General features: G+C 41.4%; 1 protein-coding gene across 1 annotated transcript; it reads right to left on the reverse strand.

The window, feature by feature from the left end:
* Positions 1-17,517: 17,517 nt before the first annotated feature.
* On the reverse strand, positions 17,518-20,085 carry LOC120047513 (SLIT and NTRK-like protein 2). Its single transcript, XM_038993040.1, has one exon. The coding sequence runs from the start codon at positions 20,083-20,085 to the stop codon at positions 17,518-17,520; it is 2,568 nt and encodes an 855-aa protein (XP_038848968.1).
* Between the last annotated feature and the right edge of the window lie 3,380 nt (positions 20,086-23,465).

A 23,465-nucleotide genomic window follows, 5' to 3' on the forward strand; every position in this document is an offset into this window, starting at 1 on the left:
ACTCAATTGCCGGAGAGGAAGGAAACCGCTCAGGGGTTTCACCATGAGGCCAATGGTGACTTTAAAACAGTTATAGAGTTTAATGGTTATGATAGAAGAACACTGAGGATGGATCAACAACATTGTAGTTACTCTACAATACTAACCTAAATGACAGAGTGAAAGGAATCTTGTACAGAACAAAAATATTCCCCAACATGCATCCTGTTTGCAATGAGGCACTAAAGTAAAACTGCAAATGTGGCAAAGAAATGTACTTTTTATCCTCAATACAAAGCATTATTATGTGTATGCTTGGGTATGCTTGTCATCGGCAAGGACTAGGGATTTATTTTATTTTATTACAAGAAACCGAATAGAGCTAAGCATAGGTAAAATTCTAAAGGAAAACCTGGTTCAGTCTGCTTTCCAACAGACACTGGGAGACAAATTCACCTTTCAGCAGGACAATCATTTGAGATGCCACCAGGAGCGTGCACTGTAAATCTGCAACGTGTTCAGCAGCCTGAAGGGTAGATATCCATGGCTCTTAGTCACACCATAGATCAAGACCTCAAACATTTATTGGCTACTCAACAGCTTGTAAGTACAGACAATCTTGCTTAGGAATTACTGGGCAAAGGTAAAACACTATGTTGACAAGTTTGTTCACACTCAAGGCTCAGCTTGTCTTCAAACCGCTAATCTACCCACCTCAAAGCATTGCTATCAGCTGAGCCTGTGCTGGATCTGTCAGTATCGGAGCACCCTATTCCTGATGACAGTCCCAAGGAACTGTGTTGCCAGACCAGTCTTGAATTGTCAACCCCCCAATCTTAAAATTGGACTTCAGTCTTTAAGAGACTGACACAAAATTGTGTTTTTCTCAAGATTTGCACCTGTTTTCTTAAAGGCGCACCATAAGGATTATTTTCTTAAGGATTGCGCAATACGACTATATTCACAGAAAAGATACTGATCAATGCCGTTTACAAGGGCATGCAGGGACAAAGCTCAAACCAGTTGTTAGCAATGCCTGAAAGTGGAAAGCTAAAATGGTGTGTTTTGTGTAACTTTGAAGAAGTCAACAGAGATATTACTAGCCTCCCTCCACTAGCGGCATGAGTGGGTCAGTTCAATATAGAGTTCAGTCAAAGATGATCTATGATATTGACAAGGTAGTTGAATGACTACTCTAACAATGGAAATACATGTCCTCAAAGATGGAAGGAGGAGGCGAGATCAGGTGGTACCATTCTAACCAATGAGAGGGCAGATATGCGTGTGAACAAAAGGCACAACTCTGAAATAACGTTGTTTTTTTGTTGCCGAAATGCCGTATGTGTCCGCTTATATCAGTGCATTCATAACAACCTAACCATTTTGAAACTTCTATTCGATCAAATAAGCCTCATGTAGCAAATTAGCAATACAAAATACTCATTGACTGCCTTACTAAAATTCCTCACTTTGTGGTCTAAATTTAATGGACAGATTTTGGGTGGAGTAAACCCTCTCGCTTCGGCTCTTCCTCTCTGGTTCAGCTTATCCTCTCACTGAAAATGAGAGTAAAATGTCCTTATTTACCCATACCTTTCAGCACAAAGACACTTCGTTGTTTTATTATGAAATAGGGTATACTGCATGTGTGTAGAGCAGAAGGAAAAAGGGCTAGCTATATCGGAATCTTGATTGCCTTTCCTAGAGGCTTGAGGCAAAAGACAGAACTGCGTAGGTTTGAACAGGGTTGAATGCTTTTTGTTTTTAACTTCTGCTGGAGTTGACAGCACACACATGATGAACACAGAATGGGATTATTTGCAGGCTATTCTGTGCAAAGTCCTTCTATTGTTTGTGTTCTCTGTTTGCTGCTGATGGCGACTAACTCCTAAATGTCCACCAAAGTTCCAAAGCAAGAATCAATTACCTCAATGTTTGTTCTGCTGTTTCCCCTCCACCCGCTAACTTTAATCAAGGTTCCTAATTTCTAGATAATGTTACATGAATTAACCCCGGAGAATTGGGCCCGATGTAGCCAAGCTCTGTGTGTTTGTTGTATCCAGTAGTAATTGCCTCTGCACCATTTAGAGAGTTAATGATGTGTGTTGTCATTTTCCAAGGCACAATTAGTTATTCCAGCAATGTGATTTACAGCTGGCAGGGTAGCCAATTGGAGAGGTGAGTTCTGTGTATTCCAACACAGTTATAGGCTAATACTTGATACTGTAGGACTGCAGACCTAGAAAAGAATAGTGAGGGAATTGGATTGCAGGGTTGAATGGGGACACAAGTGCAATTAAGGTCAAATTGTAAAGGTGAAAGAGTTGGGACAGAATGTTAGTGATGGGATGGCGAGTACGACATGATTAATTAGCTTGGATACAATGGTGGGAAAAGCATGCAATTAATCAGTTTGAAGAGAATGGAACTAACAGGGCTGAAAAAACTAGGCTTAAGCTGAAGTGGAAGGAAGTGCTGGTCAAACCACTACCACTGTGAATAATTAAAATGTAGTGTTGTTCAAGCTGGCCGCACCACATCGTGAAAGTGAATTTTGTCATTGCAATTGGTGGCACAATCCTTGCATGGTGATTAGTCCTACTAAGGAACACAGAGGGGGAAAATACAGTCTTCTGATGTCTCAATGACACCCAGTGGGCTGCAGCCACCAGGAAAATAATGATGGGCATTTGGTGACATTTCATCTCAGACTGGGTGGTGGGAGGACAGGCCTACTAAGGTACATCACATATTTTCACCGGAACTCTACTTCAGTAAACACTGGTTTTGCATTACTTTTTAAATTGAAGCATAGGGCTTCTTACCCTAGCAGTCAATATGTGTAAGTGATTATTGCTCAAATAAATTGAATTTATTCTATAGCTAGAGGACTCCTGATATCTCCAGTAGTGATAAGTATAAATATATATATACAGTGGGGCAAAAAAGTATTTAGTCAGCCACCAATTGTACAAGTTCTCCCACTTAAAAAGATGAGATAGGCCTGTAATTTTCATCATAGGTACACTTCAACTATGACAGACAAAATGAGAAAAAAAATCCAGAAAATCACATTGTAGGATTTTTAATTAATTTATTTGCAAATTATGGTGGAAAATAAGTATTTGGTCAATAACAAAAGTTTATCTCAATACTTTGTTATATACCCTTTGTTGGCAATGACAGAGGTCAAACGTTTTCTGTAAGTATTCACAAGGTTTTCACACACTGTTGCTGGTATTTTGGCCCATTCCTCCATGCAGATCTCCTCTAAAGTCATTAATGTTTTGGGGCTGTTTCTGGGTAACACAGACTTTCAACTCCCTCCAAAGATTTTCTATGGGGTTGAGATCTGGAGACTGGCTAGGCCACTCCAGGACCTTGAAATGCTTCTTACGAAGCCACTCCTTCGTTGCCCGGGCGGTGTGTTTGGGATCATTGTCATGCTGAAAGACCCAGCCACGTTTCATCTTCAATGCCCTTGCTGATGGAAGGAGGTTTTCACTCAATCTCACGATACATGGCCCCATTCATTATTTCCTTTACACGGATCAGTCGTCCTGGTCCCTTTGCAGAAAAACAGCCCCAAAGCATGATGTTTCCACCCCCATGCTTCACAGTAGGTATGGTGTTCTTTGGATGCAACTCAGCATTCTTTGTCCTCCAAACAGGACGAGTTGAGTTTTTACCAAAAAGTTCTATTTTGGTTTCATCTGACCATATGACATTCTCCCAATCTTCTTCTGGGTCATCCAAATGCTCTCTAGCAAACTTCAGACGGGCCTGGACATGTACTGGCTTAAGCAGGGGGACACGTCTGGCACTGCAGGATTTGAGTCCTGGCGGCTTAGTGTGTTTCTGATGGTAGGCTTTGTTACTTTGGTCCCAGCTCTCTGCAGGTCATTCACTTGGTCCCCCCGTGTGGTTCTGGGATTTTTGCTCACCGTTCTTGTGATCATTTTGACCCTACGGGGTGAGATCTTGCGTGGAGCCCCAGATCGAGGGAGATTATCAGTGGTCTTGTATGTCTTCCATTTCCTAATAATTGCTCCCACAGTTGATTTCTTCAAACCAAGCTGCTTACCTATTGCAGATTCAGTCTTCCCAGCCTGGTGCAGGTCTACAATTTTGTTTCTGGTGTCCTTTGACAGCTCTTTGGTCTTGGCCATAGTGGAGTTTGGAGTGTGACTGTTTGAGGTTGTGGACAGGTGTCTTTTATACTGATAACAAGTTCAAACAGGTGCCATTAATACAGGTAACGAGTGGAGGACAGAGGAGCCTCTTAAAGAAGAAGTTACAGGTCTGTGAGAGCCAGAAATCTTGCTTGTTTGTAGGTGACCAAATACTTATTTTCCACCATAATTTGCAAATAAATTCATTAAAAATCCTACAATGTGATTTTCTGGATTTGTTTTCTCATTTTGTCTGTCATAGTTGAAGTGTACCTATGATGAAAATTACAGGCCTCTCTACTCTTTTTAAGTGGGAGAACTTGCACAATTGGTGGCTGACTAAATACTTTTTTGCCCCACTGTATATATATATGTATCTTTGTCTGTTGTGGTCTAGTACTGTCTTTTTGCTAGCTAGGGCCATCAACTTTAAGTGCTGCCTGTCTTCCCAGTGGCCTACTTGGTGTGTGAACTGCTGACTGCTCATAATTTGCCCAGCCCCATTAACCAGGATCAAGGGGCAGGGTAATTTGTGACTTGTTTTGGTAATCAGTGACTTTATTGGGAGGGAGTGGTTTCACCTCTCCCTGGCAATCAGCAATTAGTACAGGGAGGTGTGCTCTCCACCTCTGACCATATGCTGACACATGCACATTTGTGGCCTGCTGGATGTCATTTTGCAGGGCTCTGGCAGTGCACCTCCTTGCACAAAGGCGGAGGTAGCGGTCCTGCTGCTGGGTTGTTGCCCTCCTACGGCCTCCTCCACATCTCCTGATGTACTGGCCTGTCTCCTGGTAGCGCCTCCATGCTCTGGACACTACGCTGACAGACACAGCAAACCTTTTTGCCACAGCTCGCATTGATGTGCCATCCTGGATGAACTGCACTACCTGAGCCACTTGTGTGGGTTGTAGACTCCGTCTCATGCTACCACTAGAGTGAAAGCACCGCCAGCATTCAAAAGTGACCAAAACATCAGCCAGGAAGCATAGGAACTGAGAAGTGGTCTGTGGTCACCACCTGCAGAACCATTCCTTTATTGGGGGTGTCTTGCTAATTGCCTATAATTTCCACCTGTTGTCTATTCCATTTGCACAACAGCATGTGAAATGTATTGTCAATCAGTGTTGCTTCCTAAGTGGACAGTTTGATTTCACAGAAGTGTGATTGACTTGGAGTTACATTGTGTTGTTTAAGTGTTCCCTTTATTTTTTTGAGCAGTGTATTACCCAGCAGGTCCCCTTGGCGAGTTCCTCAATGAGCTTGACACCTTGTAAGTTAATTTCCTGCCGATGGCTCACCGCTCTTCGTACTTAGCGACCTCAACTTCCCGACATCTGCCTTTGATTAATTTCCTTCCAACTCTCTTTCCCCACCTTGCCTCTTTTGACTTCACCCTTTCCCAATCCCCTCCAACTCACAAGGCAGGCAATACGCTTGACTTCATCTTTACCAGTGGCTGCTCAACTACTAATCTCACTGCAACCCCCCTCCAGGTCTCTAACTACTTTGTTTCCTTTTCTGTTTACCTTTCCTCCAACCCTAACCACTCAGCCCCTACCCAGATGGTCATGTGACTTAGCAATCTTCGCTCTCTCGCTCTCCCACTACTCTTATTGCGAGCTTACAGAACAGGGCTGTGGGCAGCTGAGCAAAAATGGAGGAAAACTAAACTTCTGCAGGAACTATCATCCTTTCACTCCCTCCTCTCTACCTTCTCTTCCTCTGTATCCACTGCTAAAGCCACGTTCTACCCCTCTAAATTGCAACCTTCTCCTCCCTCCCTCTCTGCGGACAACTTTGTTAACCACTTTGAAAAAAAGGTTGACGACATCTGCTACTAATTCCCTCAGCCTATTGAGTCCACTGGTCTCACTGACACAGGTCTATCCTATGCCTTGACCTTTCTCCCCTCTCTCTTCAGGTGCCTTCCTGTGACTCGTGAGGTCTGGCCACCCAAAAATCTGCCCGCTCGACCCCATCCCCTCCTCCAGACCATCTTTGGAGACCTTCTCTATTCCTCACTTCCCTCATCAACTCTTCTCTGACCATTGGCTGCGTCCCCTATGACTTCAAAATGGCCCGAGTTGCTCTCCTCCTCAAGTACCCAACACTTGACTCATCTGACATTTAACTATAGACCTTTATCCCTCTTCTTTCATCAAACACTTGAGCGTGCTGTCTCAACTTTCTCGTTATCTCTCTCAGAACAATCTTCTTGACCCTAAACAGTCAGGCTTTGAGATGGGTCACTCAACCAAGACAGCTCTTCTCTGTGTCAGAGGCTCTCTGCACAGCCAAGCTGACTCTCTCTCGGTTCTCATCCTCCTAGATCTATCTTCTGCCTTTGACACCGTGAACCCTCAGATCCTCTCCACCCTCTCAGGGCTGGGCATCTCAGGCTCTGCACACTCTTGGATTGCATCCTACCTGGCAGGCCGCTCCTACCAGGTGACGTGGAGAAGATCTGTGTCTGCACTATGTACTCTCACTTCTGGTGTCCCCCAGAGCTCGGTTCTAGGCCCTCTCCTCTTCTCTCTCTACACCAAGTCACTCGGCCCGTCATATCCTCACATGGTCTCTCCTATCATTGCCATGCAGATGACACTCACCTAATTTTCTCCTTCCCCCATTCTGACACCCAGGTGTTGACATGCATCTCTGCATGCCTGGCAGATATCTGAACTTGGATATCGGCCCACTACCTCAAGCTCAACCTCAACAAGACAGGACTGCTCTTCCTCCCAGGGAAAGCCTGCCCACTCAAAGACCTCTCCATCATGGTTTACAACTCGGCAGTGTCCTGCAGGTTCATGCTCTACAACATCCGTGGAGTACGACCTTATGTCACACAGGAAGTGGCACATGTCCTAATCCAGGCACTTGTCCTGTCCCATCTGGACTACTGCAACTCGCTGTTGGCTGGGCTCCCCACTTGTGCCATCAAACCCCTGCATCTTATCCAGAACACTGCAGCCTGCCTAGTTTTCAACTTTCCCAAGTTCTCTCTGTCACCCCGCTCCTCCGCACACTCCACTGGCTTCCAGTCGAAGCTCGCATCTACTACAAGACCATGGTGTTTACCTATGGAACAACAAGAGGAACTGTCCCTACCTACCTTCTGGCTATGCTCATAACCTACAACCCAACCCTAAGGGGATTGCAGCTCCCGCTCAGTTCACTCCAAGCTCTTCTCTGTCCTGGCATCCCAATGGTGGAACCAGCTTCACCCGGACGCTAGGATAGCAGAATCCCTGCCCATCTCCCAAAAAGATCTGAAACCCTAACTCTTCAAACAGTATCTTCAATAATAATCCTCCTCCTCACCTCGATTTCCCCCCCCCTCCAAAAAAAAAGCGCTTGCAATTGACCCGTCCTCCCAGCTCTGTCTACTGATATTATTGAGGAAAAATGTACCTCTATACCTGTAATATGTGGTTATCCTACTTAGCTGTCTTAATATGAATGCACTAATTGTAAGTCGCTCTGGATAAGAGCATCTGCTAAATGACTAAAATGTCAATGTTTACCGATTGTATGGATATTGAATGTACATTGAATGTACAATCTGTCTGTTGATTTTTAATTGATGTATGAATAAGATGCTTGATTTACATCATTGCATTTGTTTGGCCAATAACCTGTTGAGATAAATGGCAGCCTCTTGTGTATCCTGTAACAGAGAAGGCTAGCTTGCTTGTGGTTCTTGGGAGCTTAATAATCTTCTGGTCAGTGAATCAACTGTTAGTTCAGTGCCTGAATATGATTTTAACAGCGTACCAGAGGGCTTTTCAATTGAAGACAAAATTGTGTTGAAGCTGTAATATAGTTCAGTTTGACATGCTGAAACAGGAGAGAAACTGCTCTAAGCAAGCTATTCACTGTGTTTTCCCCAATGCAATGATTTGAATGCATCTTGCGTTCTCTCCTCATAAAACGAACTAGTGGCATCACTGTTGGAACAAATTCTGAAATCTGTGCAAGTAGCTCCATTTATGCAAGAATGATTTGATGTAAAGGGCACATTCGGAGGCTGAGCACATAAATAGCAGAATAATACCGAATTGGGTTTCAATGAAAAACCACCTTCAGGCTTTGCTTAAAAAGCAATGAATCCCTTTGCAAAACAGCCTATGTAGCATTGACTCATATCAAAGTTATTCTTGTGTCAAAATGGACTACAAAGTGTAAATAGGATTATTTTGGTCATAAAGTCAGTCTTGTCTTAAACGGAGTTTGGCGCATTCATGCATCACAATGGGTAACTGAAGGTTGGGTTTTAATTTGAGGATGTCTATTTCCCCACTAACAGGGTGAACAGCTGTGGTGAATGGTCTCTATCCAATAGCATAGACAGTGAGACAGACCTGCCCAGCAGCGCCGACTTTGTTTACATAAGACAACACGTCACGCATTTTTTCAATTGAGAAATACTGCATCAAACACCTTAATGTAAAATTGCGCAACTAAAACATCCTCAAAATTATTTACAGATTTCTTCAGTGATCTTAGATTAATTCTGGAATATGAAATATGGGGGACAAACATCATTAAAACTTCTTATGGCTGCAAGCCCGGTGTCGGTACACATATGACAACAGCCAGTCCAAGTGCAGGGCGCGAAATTCAAACTATATTTTTTTGAAATATTTAACTTTCACACATTAACAAGTCCAATACAGCAAATGAAAGATAAACATCTTGTGAATCCAGCCAACATGTCCGATTTTTTTAAATGTTTTACAGCGAAAACACCACGTATATTTATGTTAGCTCACCACCAAATACAAAAAAGCACAGACATTTTTCACAGCACAGGTAGCTTGCACAAAACCAACCAAACTAACCAAGAACCAACCAAACTAACCAAGAAACAACTTCATCAGATGACAGTCTTATAACATGTTATACAATAAATCTATGTTTTGTTCGAAAAATGTGCATATTTCAGGTATAAATCATAGTTTTACATTGCAGCTACAATCGGAAATAGCACCGAAGCAGCTAGAACAATTACAGAGACCAAATTGAAATACCTAAATACTCATCATAAAACATTTATGAAAAATACATGGTGTACAGCAAATGAAAGACAAACATCTTGTGAATCCAGCCAATATTTCCGATTCTTTAAGTGTTTTACAGCGAAAACACAATATAGCATTATATTAGCTTACTATAATAGCCAACCACACAACAGCATTGATTCAAGGCAACAGTAGCGATAGCGACAAAACCAGCAAAAGATATTAATTATTTCACTAAACTTCATAAACTTCATCAGATGACAGTCCTATAACATCATATTACACAATACATATATGGTTTGTTCGAAAATGTGCATATTTAGAGCTGAAATCCGTGGTTATACATTGTGAAAACGTAGCAAATATTTTCCAGAATCTCCGGATATATTTCTGACACTCACCTATTCTGACCAAATAACTAATCATAAACGTTACTAAAAAATACTTGTTGTACAGCAAATGATAGATACACTAGTTCTTAATGCAATCGCCGTGTTAGAATTCTAAAAATAACTTTAGTACGACATGCAGCTTACGTTATAGTGAGACAGCGCCAAAAATCAAGGCGGAAAACACAACAACACATTTTCGACAGAAATAGGAAATAACATCATAAATGGGTCCTACTTTTGTTGAGCTTCCATCAGAATCTTGCACAAGGGGTCCTTCGTCCAGAACAATCGTTGTTTGGTTTGAGAATGTCCTTTTTCCCTCTCGAATTAGCAAGCAAAACTTGCCAAGTGGCGCGAAGCTGTCCATCGTGAACAAACGCAGAGAACGGAACACGCCAAAACTCCCGAAAAAATTTCAATAATCTGATTAAACTATATTGAAAAAACATACTTTACGATGATATTGTCACATTTATCAAATAAAATCAAAGCCGGAGATATTAGCCGTCTATAACAAAAGCTTTTCAGAAGCCAATGCTGATGTACTCCTGCGCCTTCCTGAACAAAGGAATTTGGGGTCATGTCATTCCAAGCTCTCTCTTTTGACCATAGAAATAGCTATACACTCCATTTCACCTCTCACAGCCTATTGACATCTAGTGGAAGGCGTCTGAAGTGCATGTATACTAATAGTTTTCAAGCAAATGATTAGGGAGGCCCTGGAACAGAGCCTCGATTTCAGATTTTTCACTTTCTGACAGGAAGTTTGCTGCAAAATGAGTTCTGTTTTACTCACAGATATAATTCAAACGGTTTTAGAAACTTGAGAGTGTTTTCTATCCAATAGTAATAATAATATGCATAATGTACGAGCAAGAATTGAGTACGAGGCCGTTTGAAATGGGCACCTTTCATCCAAGCTACTCAATACTGCCCCTGCAGCCATAAAAAGTTAACCAAATGCGGAATCAGTCAGGAAACACATCTCCAGGACTGAAAGTTTTTATTTTTACGAGCAACAGAAAAACACATAGACCAATATGCTTGTTTAGTCACTCTTTTAAAGGTCCAATGCAGCTGTTTTTATCTCAATATAAAGTCATTTCTGTGTAACAATTAAGTACCTTACTGTGATTTTTTTTCTCAATTAAAATGGTCAAAAATAAACAAAAATAGCTTCTTAGCAAAGAACAATTTCTGGGAGTGGTCTGAGTGAGGAGGGGAAAACTGAAAACTGGTGATGTGACAAGGCAGGTCAGAACTCCATCCCACCTAAAACAAGCTGATATTTCCGATAGCCTTTTCAAATAGCTCTTACAGTAAAATAGCACTATCATTTCACAATTTCACAGTATTATTCGAACCACATACTGTGTGTGTATATATATGTGTGTAACAAAGGAAAATCACATTTTTGACTGCACTGCACTTCCCTGACAAATTGCCTCAACCCAGAGGGAAGTTTAAAGGTTTTAGATTCTGCTGTAATCGCAGATGGATGGACCTGTGCTATTGCTTATCATTCTCAGACTGGATGTAGAAGGAAGGCTGATCAGTGAGCTCGTAGGGCAATATTTCACTGGCATTCACTAGGGGATCTAACCTCATAATTCACCAGACTTTGCTTCTTCACTAGTCACAAATCCAACAATACATATGGATGTGACCTTTTAAATGTGTTTTAGATGGTACACATGCTATGTTAAAAGAGAAGCTTATACTCTTTCAGTCCAAATTGCATCTGCATAGTGGTCATTAGAACTGTAATCTACACTGGATGTACAGAACATTAAGAACACCTTCCTAATATTGCCTCCAGAACAGCCTCAATTCATCGGGGCACGGACTCTACACGGTATCGAATGCGTTCCACAGGGATGGCTCATTTGACTCCAATGATTCCCACAGTTGTCAAGTTAGCTGCATGTCCTTTGGGTGGTGGACCATTCCTGATACACACGGGAAACTGTTGTGCATGAAAAACCAAGCCACACTGCAGTTCTTGACACAAACCGGTATGCCTGGCACCTACTACCATACCCCGTTCAAAGGCACTTAAATAGTTTGTGTTGCCCATTAAGCATTTGAATGGCACACGTACACAATCCAAGTCTCAATTGTCTCAAGGCTTAAAAATCCTTCTTTAACCTGTCTCCTCCCCTTCATCTACACTGATTTAGCAATTGACATCAATAAGGGATCATAGCTTTCACCTGGATTCAGTCTATGTCATGGAAAGAGCATGTGTCCTTAATGTTTTGTACACTCTGTAGACTCCATTTACAAAGCCTGTGACCCTGTAACTCAAATACATAGATTTACGGGGTGTTGTTCTTCACTTGAGCAACAGAGTGCATCTTCCCCTCCTGCCATTTGACAATTGGAGGGGATTGGCAACAGATGGGTTAATATTAAGTCAAACAGACAGTCTTGTCTTCATTTGAGTCACTCTAAATAGACGGATGGCTGTAGCCTTGATGGTGGCCGTAGAGAGACCTCCTTTGGGCCCTCCATTGTCGTTGAGTAAGGGTTTGATGGGATGGGAAGTGTAATGTGGTGGCCAGTGGTGTAAATCCATCCTCAAGGGCATCAGTGGTCAGCTGCATTCCACTGACAGTTTGACACGGATGCACCCCCCCCCCCCCACTAACACAGTCTGGGCTTGCTATTGATCATCTGGATATCTGAACCATCGTCCGTGACTTTGCTGCTGCCTCGAGAGAACCATCTTATTAACATTCCCAGACTACCATAAGGCCTCCTGTGCTGTTTCCCTTGTATAGGCAGAGTCAGTAACACACAGATCTAGAGCACATATTAATATTTGCATGTTAATGTGTAAACCCTTCGGGATTAGTCATACCCTTAATAAAAATAAATAGTACAATCATATATTAGTTGAATTGGATAATTGAATAACAGAGTTGTATTTTTATTTCTATTACATGTTTTAATGAAAAGAGAGAACCAATAATAGATTTTTGTACGTGTGGTGCCCATCTTGTCAAATGGCTGACTGACGGAGAAAAAAGTTTAAGAAAATCGTTATCCTCTGTACTCTGGTTGATATTTCAATAATTTATCCTGCAAGCTTCTCCTTCTTTCTACTGTATGTCAATATAAATGTTCTTGCTGTTAGAAATCCCATCGTATGGCACATTTTCTGATTATTCTTCTATACTCAGCACAGGAGGAATTATTTGATTGCAGGAATCCTTGAATGAGCACCAGCTGTTTCACGTTGCAATGTGAAAATGCAGTAGCCTTGAAGAACCAGCTGCAGTTGAGGACTTATGCACTTCCAAAAATTGGGACTGCAAGAATTTCCTGCAGGCAATAGCACGGGTTCAAATGTAGTTTTTTTCAGTACTTCAGCATCACGTTCCCATGTATGTTATTCGATGTGAATAATGTGTCAACATTTGTTTGGGGTGTCAGATTGTGCTCAATATTATTAGTACTGTTATTTTAAGCCACTGATGAGGAGATGCCAGACCTCCCTGTGAGTTCCCAAAGGCACTGCTGTCACATCTGTTATAAACAACCGGGCTATATTATTAATTCAACATTTTATTAGTAATTTTCCAGAAATATGGATTGATATCAATATACAGTATTGTATAACAAAAGTCAGGTTGCGTCATGTACTGCATGTGAATACGAAACAATACAAATCTATGAATTAAACAAATATGTTGGAAATATAGGTATGGTCGAGGTATGTTGATGTTAACAAATTAGATGCCTTTTCCATTCATTGTTGCATATTCTATATAACATGCTCCATTTACAGAGCCATTAGAGTTATATTGGTCTCACAACCGAGTTGTTGATTTCCATTGCATTCTTGGGGGTAAAAAATAGACTTTTCCATGTTGCTGGGAGAAAGGCCTCCATGCACTTCCTGGAAAAATGTCTGTGGCCATGGCAGACATGAATGCTACATTGTGTGAGGGTTATATGGTAGGACGGCTAACCAGTGGGAGAAGGAGCTGATTGGATTCTAGAGGAGCCACTTGCCATGCCTTGTTACACAAACCAATAAAGTCTTCCCTGGGACATTTGCTTACTGTGTAGCCGCTTCACACTTCAAGTGCCAAATAATGACTACAGTGATAACATTTTGTGGCAGACATTGAACAGGAAAGGCTTATTAATATTGTCTCATGTGGAAAAGTGTTTTAAACCGAGGACATTGAAAACTCAGCATAATATGGGGCTGAGCGGTGGAAGGGTGGTTCAAGATGGTTTCCAATATTTTGTTGTTTCTCAATCACACATGCATGGAACAACCTCCACTGAAATAACACACTCATAAATTCACCAGAGCACAATTCAGATATCCTCATTACCCCTCCACAGTTCCTCTGAACTAAGTACTACATGTAATCTCATATGAAAGGACAACACAAAAGTGAATGCTAGCTAGCGTAGATTTGGCCCTTCTCATTTATCATATTCACTTGGATGGAGTTTCACTTCAATTGCTCTTTTTTTCTTCTTCTAATAAGATCAATGTGTTGTGTTCCAGAGAAAGTGGACACAAGGTCAGATTTAGCTTGAGTTAACCTTTGGAGAAGTCGGCAGTCTGTCACCATTCCTTTAACACACAGCTGTCGGCCGGCTGCTGTGTGCATTAGGATTATCCCTCAACCATACAGAAAAATGGGGGAAAGCAGCCCATTGATCTTAGTCATGGCTGTGAGTCCAACAGCCTTCACTGTTCATGCGGTGTGTTTAACAGAGAGGTTGTGGCTGTTTTAAACCATTGCCACGTCAGTGTTCATAGATCACAAACAGGGCACACATTTGTACTGTTAGGCAGCAGACTGTACATTGTGCAGAGACTACAAGGTTGTTTATCCTGCGACAGTTGTTCAAGGAATTCTGTCAACATCTAACATGGCCCATCATTAATGTCTAAATGATTAAGCAGCCATGAAACTGGTGCAATATTCGTCAAAGGACTGTGGAAGGAAAGAAGACACACACTCTCTCTCTCTCTCGCGCTCTCGCTCTCTCTCTTAGACAAACCTCATCTCTGAAACAAAGACTAGAACGCATAATATATCCCCATAATTTGCACAACCATGTCAGCAGGAAACATTGACTCTACTGAACACTTAAAATGACTGTAAATAAGCTGAATATATTGTGAACATGGCTCATATTTCAGCATACGGCTGATTATTTCAATTAACTGTACTTTGAGATGTTTACTTGATTACTTTGATTTAATCAATAACAAATATTCCTGTAGCACTGTTTACATTATGGGAGCCTAGCATTTATCTGAACATTTCTTAGATAGATATACAATCTGATAGTTAATGTGGAAAAATGCATCTATATTGATCCAAAATATGAAATAGTAATATGTAAAGGTTGTAAAATAAAATAAAGGTTCATTAAATATGTCACAGACCCTGACCTTACTATTGGTTTCAAAATATCACTTCATTACTTTGAGAGTGAATTGGTTGTGACTCCGGACAATCCCGGGGACACTGGGAAGGAGGAACATAGACCTTCCATGCTTCCCACAGGTCTCGTAGTCTCCACCATGTCAAAGAGATTCAGTATCATACACAACAAGCATAGGCAACTCTCGTTGGGCCTCATCACAAATCAAAGAGGAAAAAAAGACAGTCCGACCTTTGAATAAACATGAACTTTGCCGAGAGTATTTCTGAAGAGGTCTGGGATTGAGGCCCCTAGCAGCAAGCATCTGAAAGCAGTCTCCATTGATTCACTCTAGTTCAACGCTAGTGACTTAGCATAGCAAGGTCAAGGTTTACATCCCCTTCCTGTCTACAACAGGAACCATATTGTTGGAATTAAATGAAAGAGGGAGAGTGAATCAATTACAATCTGTTGATCAATAAAGATACCTAACAACTGCTTCCTTTATAGGATCCATGGATTGAAGGAAATCCTTTGTGACACAACGACTCAAATGTTCCAAACAACATAATAGTCACTCAACCTCAAATTGTGAAGCAATTTATAATATTTTATCCTATTTTGTGTGAACTGTGTGAACTGACCGGAGTGATTGATAGCTTCTGTTGTAAAGCTATTGCATTCCATCGCCATCTCTCCTCCTCCCAGTCCCATGTGTGATATGAGGAGAGGAGGAGTGTGGTGGGGACTGTGGGAGCTAGCTGCCTCATTGGTGTGCAAGACATGTCCAACCCCTCATTCTCCACAGCACCAGTAAACAGCAACAAAGAGGCCCATTGTGCCCAGGCAAAAAAAATCACTCTGTTTCAGAAGGAATGAACAGAACTCTCACTCAGTCTCACTCACACCAACTCAATGGCCTCTGCTAGTTACCCACAAGCACAAGCTCACTTACCCACAAGTAGAATATCGGTAATTTAAGATAAGACTCACATAATGAACTTTTTCATCGTCAGTGTTCTGTATTGAAAATGTTTAAGCATAAAATCCATGATTCAATCAAATCAGAAGGCCAGTTATTGCTAACTTAAATTCCCAATTTGTGTTGGTTCTCAGTAGACACTTATTTCATTAATTAATTTGACCAATGTGATTAACAACCTGTGATAAAAAAACAACACTGTGCACTCCTTACAAAGTCAATGTGAAATCCAACAAATCAAGTGAAAAGTCCCCACACTGTAGAATCCATAGAAAATGCACAAGCTGAAAAAAATCTGCAACATGGACAGTGACACAATAGTAGCTACTTGAAGCAGCCGGGAAACAAAGTGAGAGAAAAAACAGCAGAACAATCTGGGCTTGAAGAAGGTATAGGTCTACAGCAGACCTCAAAGCAAATGTCACCTGAAGGGCAGAATATAAACTTGTCTCATTAAAACCACTAGAAACAAGACATTTTGTGTATGAGGAGCTTTGAGAACTAATCATAATTTGTGCCTTTCAAGTAGGTTCCTGGAGGGCTGTGGTTGTTCCTGTTCGAGACAGTTTTTATCACCCTTAAATCAGAATATAGAGATAAATAATCTACACTTTTAGTGGAAACTGCTTCTCTCTAATTTTTGGGTGACAAAATAATAAGTGTGAAATTAATGGTATTCCTGTGAGGGCCCTTGGTCGATAAATTCGTAATTCGTGCCAAAAGTACTCAGCAAATTCTTCATCAATACACCTTGGTCTATGGATTCCATCAAAGAGAGCGATGTTACCGCCCCCAAAGCACCCAACCCCTCATCACATGGGAGCACACACACAAACGAACACACACAAACACAAAGACAGACAGTGATAATCTTAATAATGCTCACCTCAAATTCAGACTTGACATAGTGCTTCGGTGAAAATGTAATTGCTCTTATGGCACTTGTATTGCTCATCTATAGCATACAATGTTATGCAATTCGCTAAATTGTACATCTTGAAAGACACTTAGATATTCAAAACATGATTTACCATACATATCATACCCTCTTCAATTATGTTTAATGTAATGGACAAATAATTAAATTGTACATAAAGATTCTTAAAATACAGCAAATTTCCATTTGCAGAAAGCAAAGATAAAATACCCGGAGTGCAAAGGCACTTCTGGAATAAATGGATCGTCATGTGTGACGGAACCTTTACATGTGTTTCACACTCATTATTATATACAGGAATGTCATTTCTCAATTATTCATCTAAAAAGGATATTTGTTTCCACAGAGAAAATAAAATATATTATATAAAATGCACACAGCAGTATTATACATAGTTCTTGCGGTACCTGCTACAGTCTTTATATTTAAAGTAGAATAAATATGTTAAACCTCCAGTAATATAATATAACTGTCTGCATAAAGGGCTACGTTGACTCAATACAGCTGGAACATAAAAAAGATAAAAAGGCTTAGGTTGCTTTGTTTGAGTTGGACTCGTCAATTTGTGGAATACATAGATACATATCGATGTAATACGTGTGATGATAGTAAGTAGGGCCATATCTTACAACTGACTCATTGCAGTTTGTTTTTCCAGAACTTCGAGGTAGTCTGGTTCTGTTTTTAGCTTCCCAGGCAGCAAAGGGTGTTCATTTTTTGATTGTTCAGCATAATACTTTCGTGGAGTCCCATAGAGAACAGTTTTATTCAACCTGTCCTGTTTGTGTCGTCTAGTAGTTTCAAATGGAGGGATGAATTGTCTTTTCGGTAAAGTGCAGAAACTGTAATTCTGATCGCCAGCAGTCGGAAGCTCCTTAACTCTCTCTGCAATGTTTTGATATAGCAGCTCCGGCTGTCGATTGCCACAAGATTGTTTCTCAATGAGTTCCACTGTGCTTATGGTATATGGGCTTGGGGGCAACTCCGACTTTTTCGGGTCCATGGTGCTGAAAGTTAGCTCTTTTAGATTCCTATAGTACGCCACCTGCTCGCTATCTTTCTGCATGTAGATGGGGTTCTGACACATCTGGCTAGCGGGGGGAGGGATGTAGTTATACACATGTGTCTCTGTTTTATCTGCAGTGGGCTCTGAGCTATATGAACCATAATGTACGTGGAAAGAGTTTATATCTAAATTATTGGCACTGGCGGGAACGCTATCAATTCCTTTGCGTCGTTTGAGGACGAATACGAAAAGACCAGCCCCGAAGCAGACCGACAGAATGAACACCACGAGTAGTCCCAGTATGAGAACAGACAGGGGCACCTCCGCGTGCATCTCGGGTATCTGCTCTGCTGTTGACGTGATGGCAAGCGGGGGAGTGGAGTCGGTGCTGGGACTGACGGTGGGGGCCTTGGTTAGGCCTACTGTGACCTCGTTAGGCTCGGGACAAATTGCGTCATTACGCAGAGATCTGAGCAGTCGCCCTGCGTGTTTGGAGGGCGAATCACATGTGATTTCATTTACCACTACGCTGGTACTGGACAGCTCCATCCAGTTTTTAAGGGCAACGATGTCGCATGTGCAATCCCATGGGTTCTCCTGCAGATCGATCTGAATGAATGCGGAGAGCTGGTCGAGCACACCGCGCACCGGCAGGTGGGAGAAGTGATTGTTCCTCAGGTTCAGTCTTGTTAGCATAGTCCCCCAAAAAATATTGTCGGGAAGTGATCTTAATAGATTGTTGTTTAGGAACAGCAGCTGCAGATTATGTAATGAGTTAAACGTCTGTGGTAAAATGTCCTTGATGACATTGTACTCCAGGTATAAATATTGAAGGCTCTGCAGCCCTACGAATAATGATTGGGATAGACTTTCAATGTAATTGCCATTGAGGTAAAGTCTCCGTAGATTAGCCAGGTTGTCAAAGGCCCCGTCCTGAATAACAGCTATCCTATTATTTCCTAAATGGAGGAGCTCTAGTGTGCTGTATTCGGTTAGGTCTGTTCTATATATGGTATGTAAGTAATTCCCTGTTAAATGCAATTTCTTTGGATAGGAGGGTTTAGGGGTAAGCTCTGTTATATTATGCAATTTCCTCTCCTGGCAGTTGATATTTAATCCACTGTCTGCGTTCTGGGAGGTACAGACGCATATACTAGGGCAGGTCATGGGAACAGGGGACCTAGTCTGATAAACCATTATAGGCCCCAGCACTTGTTTGTCCTTACCAGACGTTACCCGTTGTGTAGGGCGATTTCTCATTTTAGGGGGACGGGAGGCCCGTGGGCCTTTTGTTGGAGTGACACCGGGGTGTAGGGTGGGAGAGGGGCCGTCGTATTGAGAATCAGAAGGGGGCTGCATTGCGCGGTGATTAGAATCACCAGCATTACGTCGGGGGCATAGATCTTGCCTAATCAATTGCGTAATGTCCTTTCCATGCAGTCTAAAGGGGGTCTCGCACACGATGTCCCCTACAAAGACCGAGATGGTGTCCAGCCAGGCTTTTAAGGGTATCAGATCACAGGTGCAATTCCACGGGTTCTCCTCCAGTTGGATCTCCATAATGCCGCCTATGTGCTCCAGCACACCAGCAAAAGGCAGCATCTTAAGCCGGTTCCCCCTTAGATCCAAATGCGTTAACATAACGAAACGAAATACATTGTTGGGAAGAGACAGCATGAGGTTGTCGTTGAGAATCAGGACTTTGAGTTTATTTAATTTGCCGAATGCACCTGCTTCAATGGCACTGATGTAATTATAATCTGCCTGTAAATACTCCAAACTCTCTAAACCAGCAAAGGTGTCTTCCTTGATTATCTCCAAGTTATTGTTGTTGAGATGAAGTCGTTTTAAAAACCTCAGTCCAGTAAAAGCTCCAGTCTGTATCTCCTGTAACCCGTTGTTTCCCAGATGAAGGGATGTGACATTACCATAATTGATAAACTCGTTCGGATTCAGTCTCGAAAGAAAGTTTCCATTGAGAAAGAGTTGGCAGATTTTGTTCGGTGGAGGCTGAAATAGACTCACCGTTGTAAACCCTTTGTTTTCGCAGTTAATGCTCAATATAGTCTCCTTTTCCTCACAGGAGCAGCGGTTCTTACAAATTTCTTTCGATGTTTTGCGGCTCTCTGTCTTCGATGCGAAACTGGTCACAGTTAAAACGCTGAGCAACAAAACGCTGTTCAGCATTTTTACAACAATGTTGCTGAATTATCCAGCATCAACGTTGTATGAGCCTTGGAGTTGGGAATTTCAGTAGGGACATGTAACCCAAATGAACACAGCATTAGTGTAAAAATGGTACCAGGGCGCACGGACGCGCAGGTCTCTCCATTGATCTTCGTTACAACCCAAAAGACAAATTAAACCAGGAATCATTCATCGGATACCTTCTGCGTCAGGCTTGAGTGGGCACATTGTCTGTTAGTCAGGGGATAGCTTCGCAATGTAGCCTACCGCAATCCCCGGTGTTACCCACGACCATTCATGCAGCAGTTTCAAGCATTTCCGCAGCAGCACAATCAGAAACAGTGAGATAGATACTCACTCAGCGACAGAGATTGTACAGTCTCTGCTCGCCTTGATCCCACGAAATTCCATTCTTCGTTAAGTACAATTTCGATTTTTACAAAAAATAAAATGTATGTAGCATATCACTTTGAGTTTTCCTTCACTTTCTCGATGAAAACACTGAGAGATCCAACTCTGAGAAAGACTGGATACTGAGCAATAACGGGCTGAAGCATCCTCTGCTTGCGCATCCGCAGAGGGCTATCTATGCCTTAGAATTTCTGCTCTACGTCCTCCCACATTAAAGGCATTCAGCCCTACGTCACTAGCATCGACAACTGTCATACTTGTTTAGAAAAGTTTTCCATTCTTCTCATAGTAATTGTAAAAATATAATTATTTTTCAGGCTAGTACTACTGGTACCTTGGGAACTAAAGGAAAATAGCAGTAGTAGGATAGTTTATAATAAACACCATGCTAATGCTATAATAATAAACACATTGCCACGGGGTAATATCAATTCAATTGGAATGCAACACCTTTTTGTAGAGTATTAACGACATTAATGGGAACTTCAGAAAAGTAGTGTACTACAATTTAATTTGATTTGATTTCCCCTACAAAATGCATGAGAAAATATATGAAATATGAATCTTCAATACAATCTTCAGTTGTATTATTATTTTAAGTATCAGTATTGTAAGTGGATTCTTGTTTTTTGCACACCACTAGGAGGTGGAATAAGCACCTCTACCGTTTGAATAGGGCTTCAACACACACACATATGCACGCCCAATTCAAAAGAGTAACATGTGTTTTCTATACAGTGACTGTGATAAAGTAACCTAAAGTAGCAGGCATAGAACGAGCCTGAGCAAACGGATGTTAGGTTGAAAATACTGTATCCCTAAACCAGATGTTAGTATAGGCTAGTGATGAACTAATGTGTCTCATGGCCAAGGGGTGTTACAGGAAGCAACATTTCCTTTCATAGGATACCCGGAGGCAATGTAATTATTATCCGTCGGTTGAACCTTCTTGGGGGCATGAGATCCCTCCGAGCACTTACCAAAACACAAAACAATGGCGGACAATTTCTCTCCGCTTGGATCTAAAACTTCACTTTGACAACCCTAAAACCAGTAGTAACCACCAACTTCAATGACAGTTATCTTAAAATTAAAATAAATATCTAATATTCCCGGACCCCAATAAGATTGTTGCCGAGGAGGGCTTGTTAGCTAACTACAGGGTTTGAGTCACCTCAGCCATTTTTTTTATAAAACAGGTCAGCGAGCAACACTAGCTAGCTAACGTTAGCTAGACTGTGTCTCATGGGCACATATACTAGACATGTCACATAGGAATCAGAAGCCAGCTGGTTAGATATGATTCCACCATTGGCAACAACAACAACTGGCTACTAGTTCGTTTTCACCAAAATATGTTCAACTCATGGATAGTTTATCCAGTGATCACTGCATTTAGAAGTATAGCTACTGACTGACATGTAGATAGCTAGCATGCTGGCTAACACTGGCCAGACAGTAGTCAACTAGCTAGCTAACAGTTAGCCAAACTCGGGAGCTACTGGTTAAGCATGATAACACCATGGGCAACAATAACTGGCAATACGTTTGTTTTTAGACAAATATGTTCAACTCATAGTAAGTTTATACACTGACCACTGCATTTAGGATGCTAGCTAAATTACTGAAATGTAGCTAACTAGCTCACTGGCCAGCCAGTAGCCATTACTTGGCAACAAATCGTGGATTTCCTATTCCTTGGGTCAACTTGCTTATATTAATCAACAGACAGTTTGTGGAAAGGTAAATGCCCACCTGTGTGACCTCAGACACTCAAGAAAGCTCAACCATTCACCCAATGTAACTCATGAATATCAATGACCTTCCTACGAAAGGACATTTTGTTTACAGGAAAGAGCTGGACAAAAGTCTTTAGGGTGAAGACAAGTGATGGTAGGCAGTCGACTTGGTTATATAGCCTACAGATTGATCCACAAAAATAAGAAAAGCAATAATAAAATCAGCACAGAACAAAATGTCCATACAATTAATCAATTCAAAATAATACAGAGCTCTTGTACAGTAGACCTACGTTCTCAAAATATCAAAGGGAGAAACTAAGCTCCTGAGCCAAATTTGTTCGCCCTGCCAGCCAGGACAGCTTTTCCCGTTTTCTTAAACCTTTACGAAAAAATATTGCAGTCAGAGTGCAATGTAATTAGAGTGCAGTATAACTGCACTATGCTGCAAAACCTGTGTCCAAAATAACAGTTTTTTTAATGCAGTCATTTTGCAGTGTAACTGCAGTTAGAGTGCAGTATAACTGCAGTTCAACTGCAGTACACTGCAGTTATTCTGCAGTTACTGTGTCCAAAATACTATAGTCGACTGCAGTTACTGAACATTTACTGCAGTTTCAAAACTGCAATATTTTTTTGTAAGGGCAACCCTACGTTCTGCGCGTCTGTTACTGGATATGAATAGGCACCCAGTCTTATAGGATCAGGAAGTGCACGTCGGACATGTGGGAAACAATGAATGAGCATGCGATTAACATTTCTAAAGTGAGTTATTCATGACCTGTAGGTTTTATGGTAAACAAAAATCATAATCATTAGCTGACCGTGTAAACTATTAAACCAAACGCTTGCATGAAAGCAATAATTGCCATTGCTGAAATAGGCCTATTCAAACACAGAAGGAAGGTGAATAAAATTCACATATGTCCAAACACCATAAAGACTAAATGACTTTGACATTACTTTGATAATAATGTTCTAATTACTGAGGTAAACCTACAACAAAATACCTAGCGTTTAGGTATGCATTCGGTAACGGGTAGACAACCAAATTAATGTAATGGCGGGGGAATAATGGGAATATTAATTTGTGAAATGCAGACTGCGCTAGGCTGGCTTTCATCATCACAGTCAGTGACCATGATGTTTACTCTGTCTAGATTAAGGACTCATATCCATTGAAACGTTTTTCATGTTTCTGCACATTGTTTGAGATTACACTATTTAAAA

Source organism: Salvelinus namaycush, chromosome 5 (genome assembly GCF_016432855.1).
Source record: "Salvelinus namaycush isolate Seneca chromosome 5, SaNama_1.0, whole genome shotgun sequence".
Classification (NCBI taxonomy): domain Eukaryota; kingdom Metazoa; phylum Chordata; class Actinopteri; order Salmoniformes; family Salmonidae; genus Salvelinus; species Salvelinus namaycush.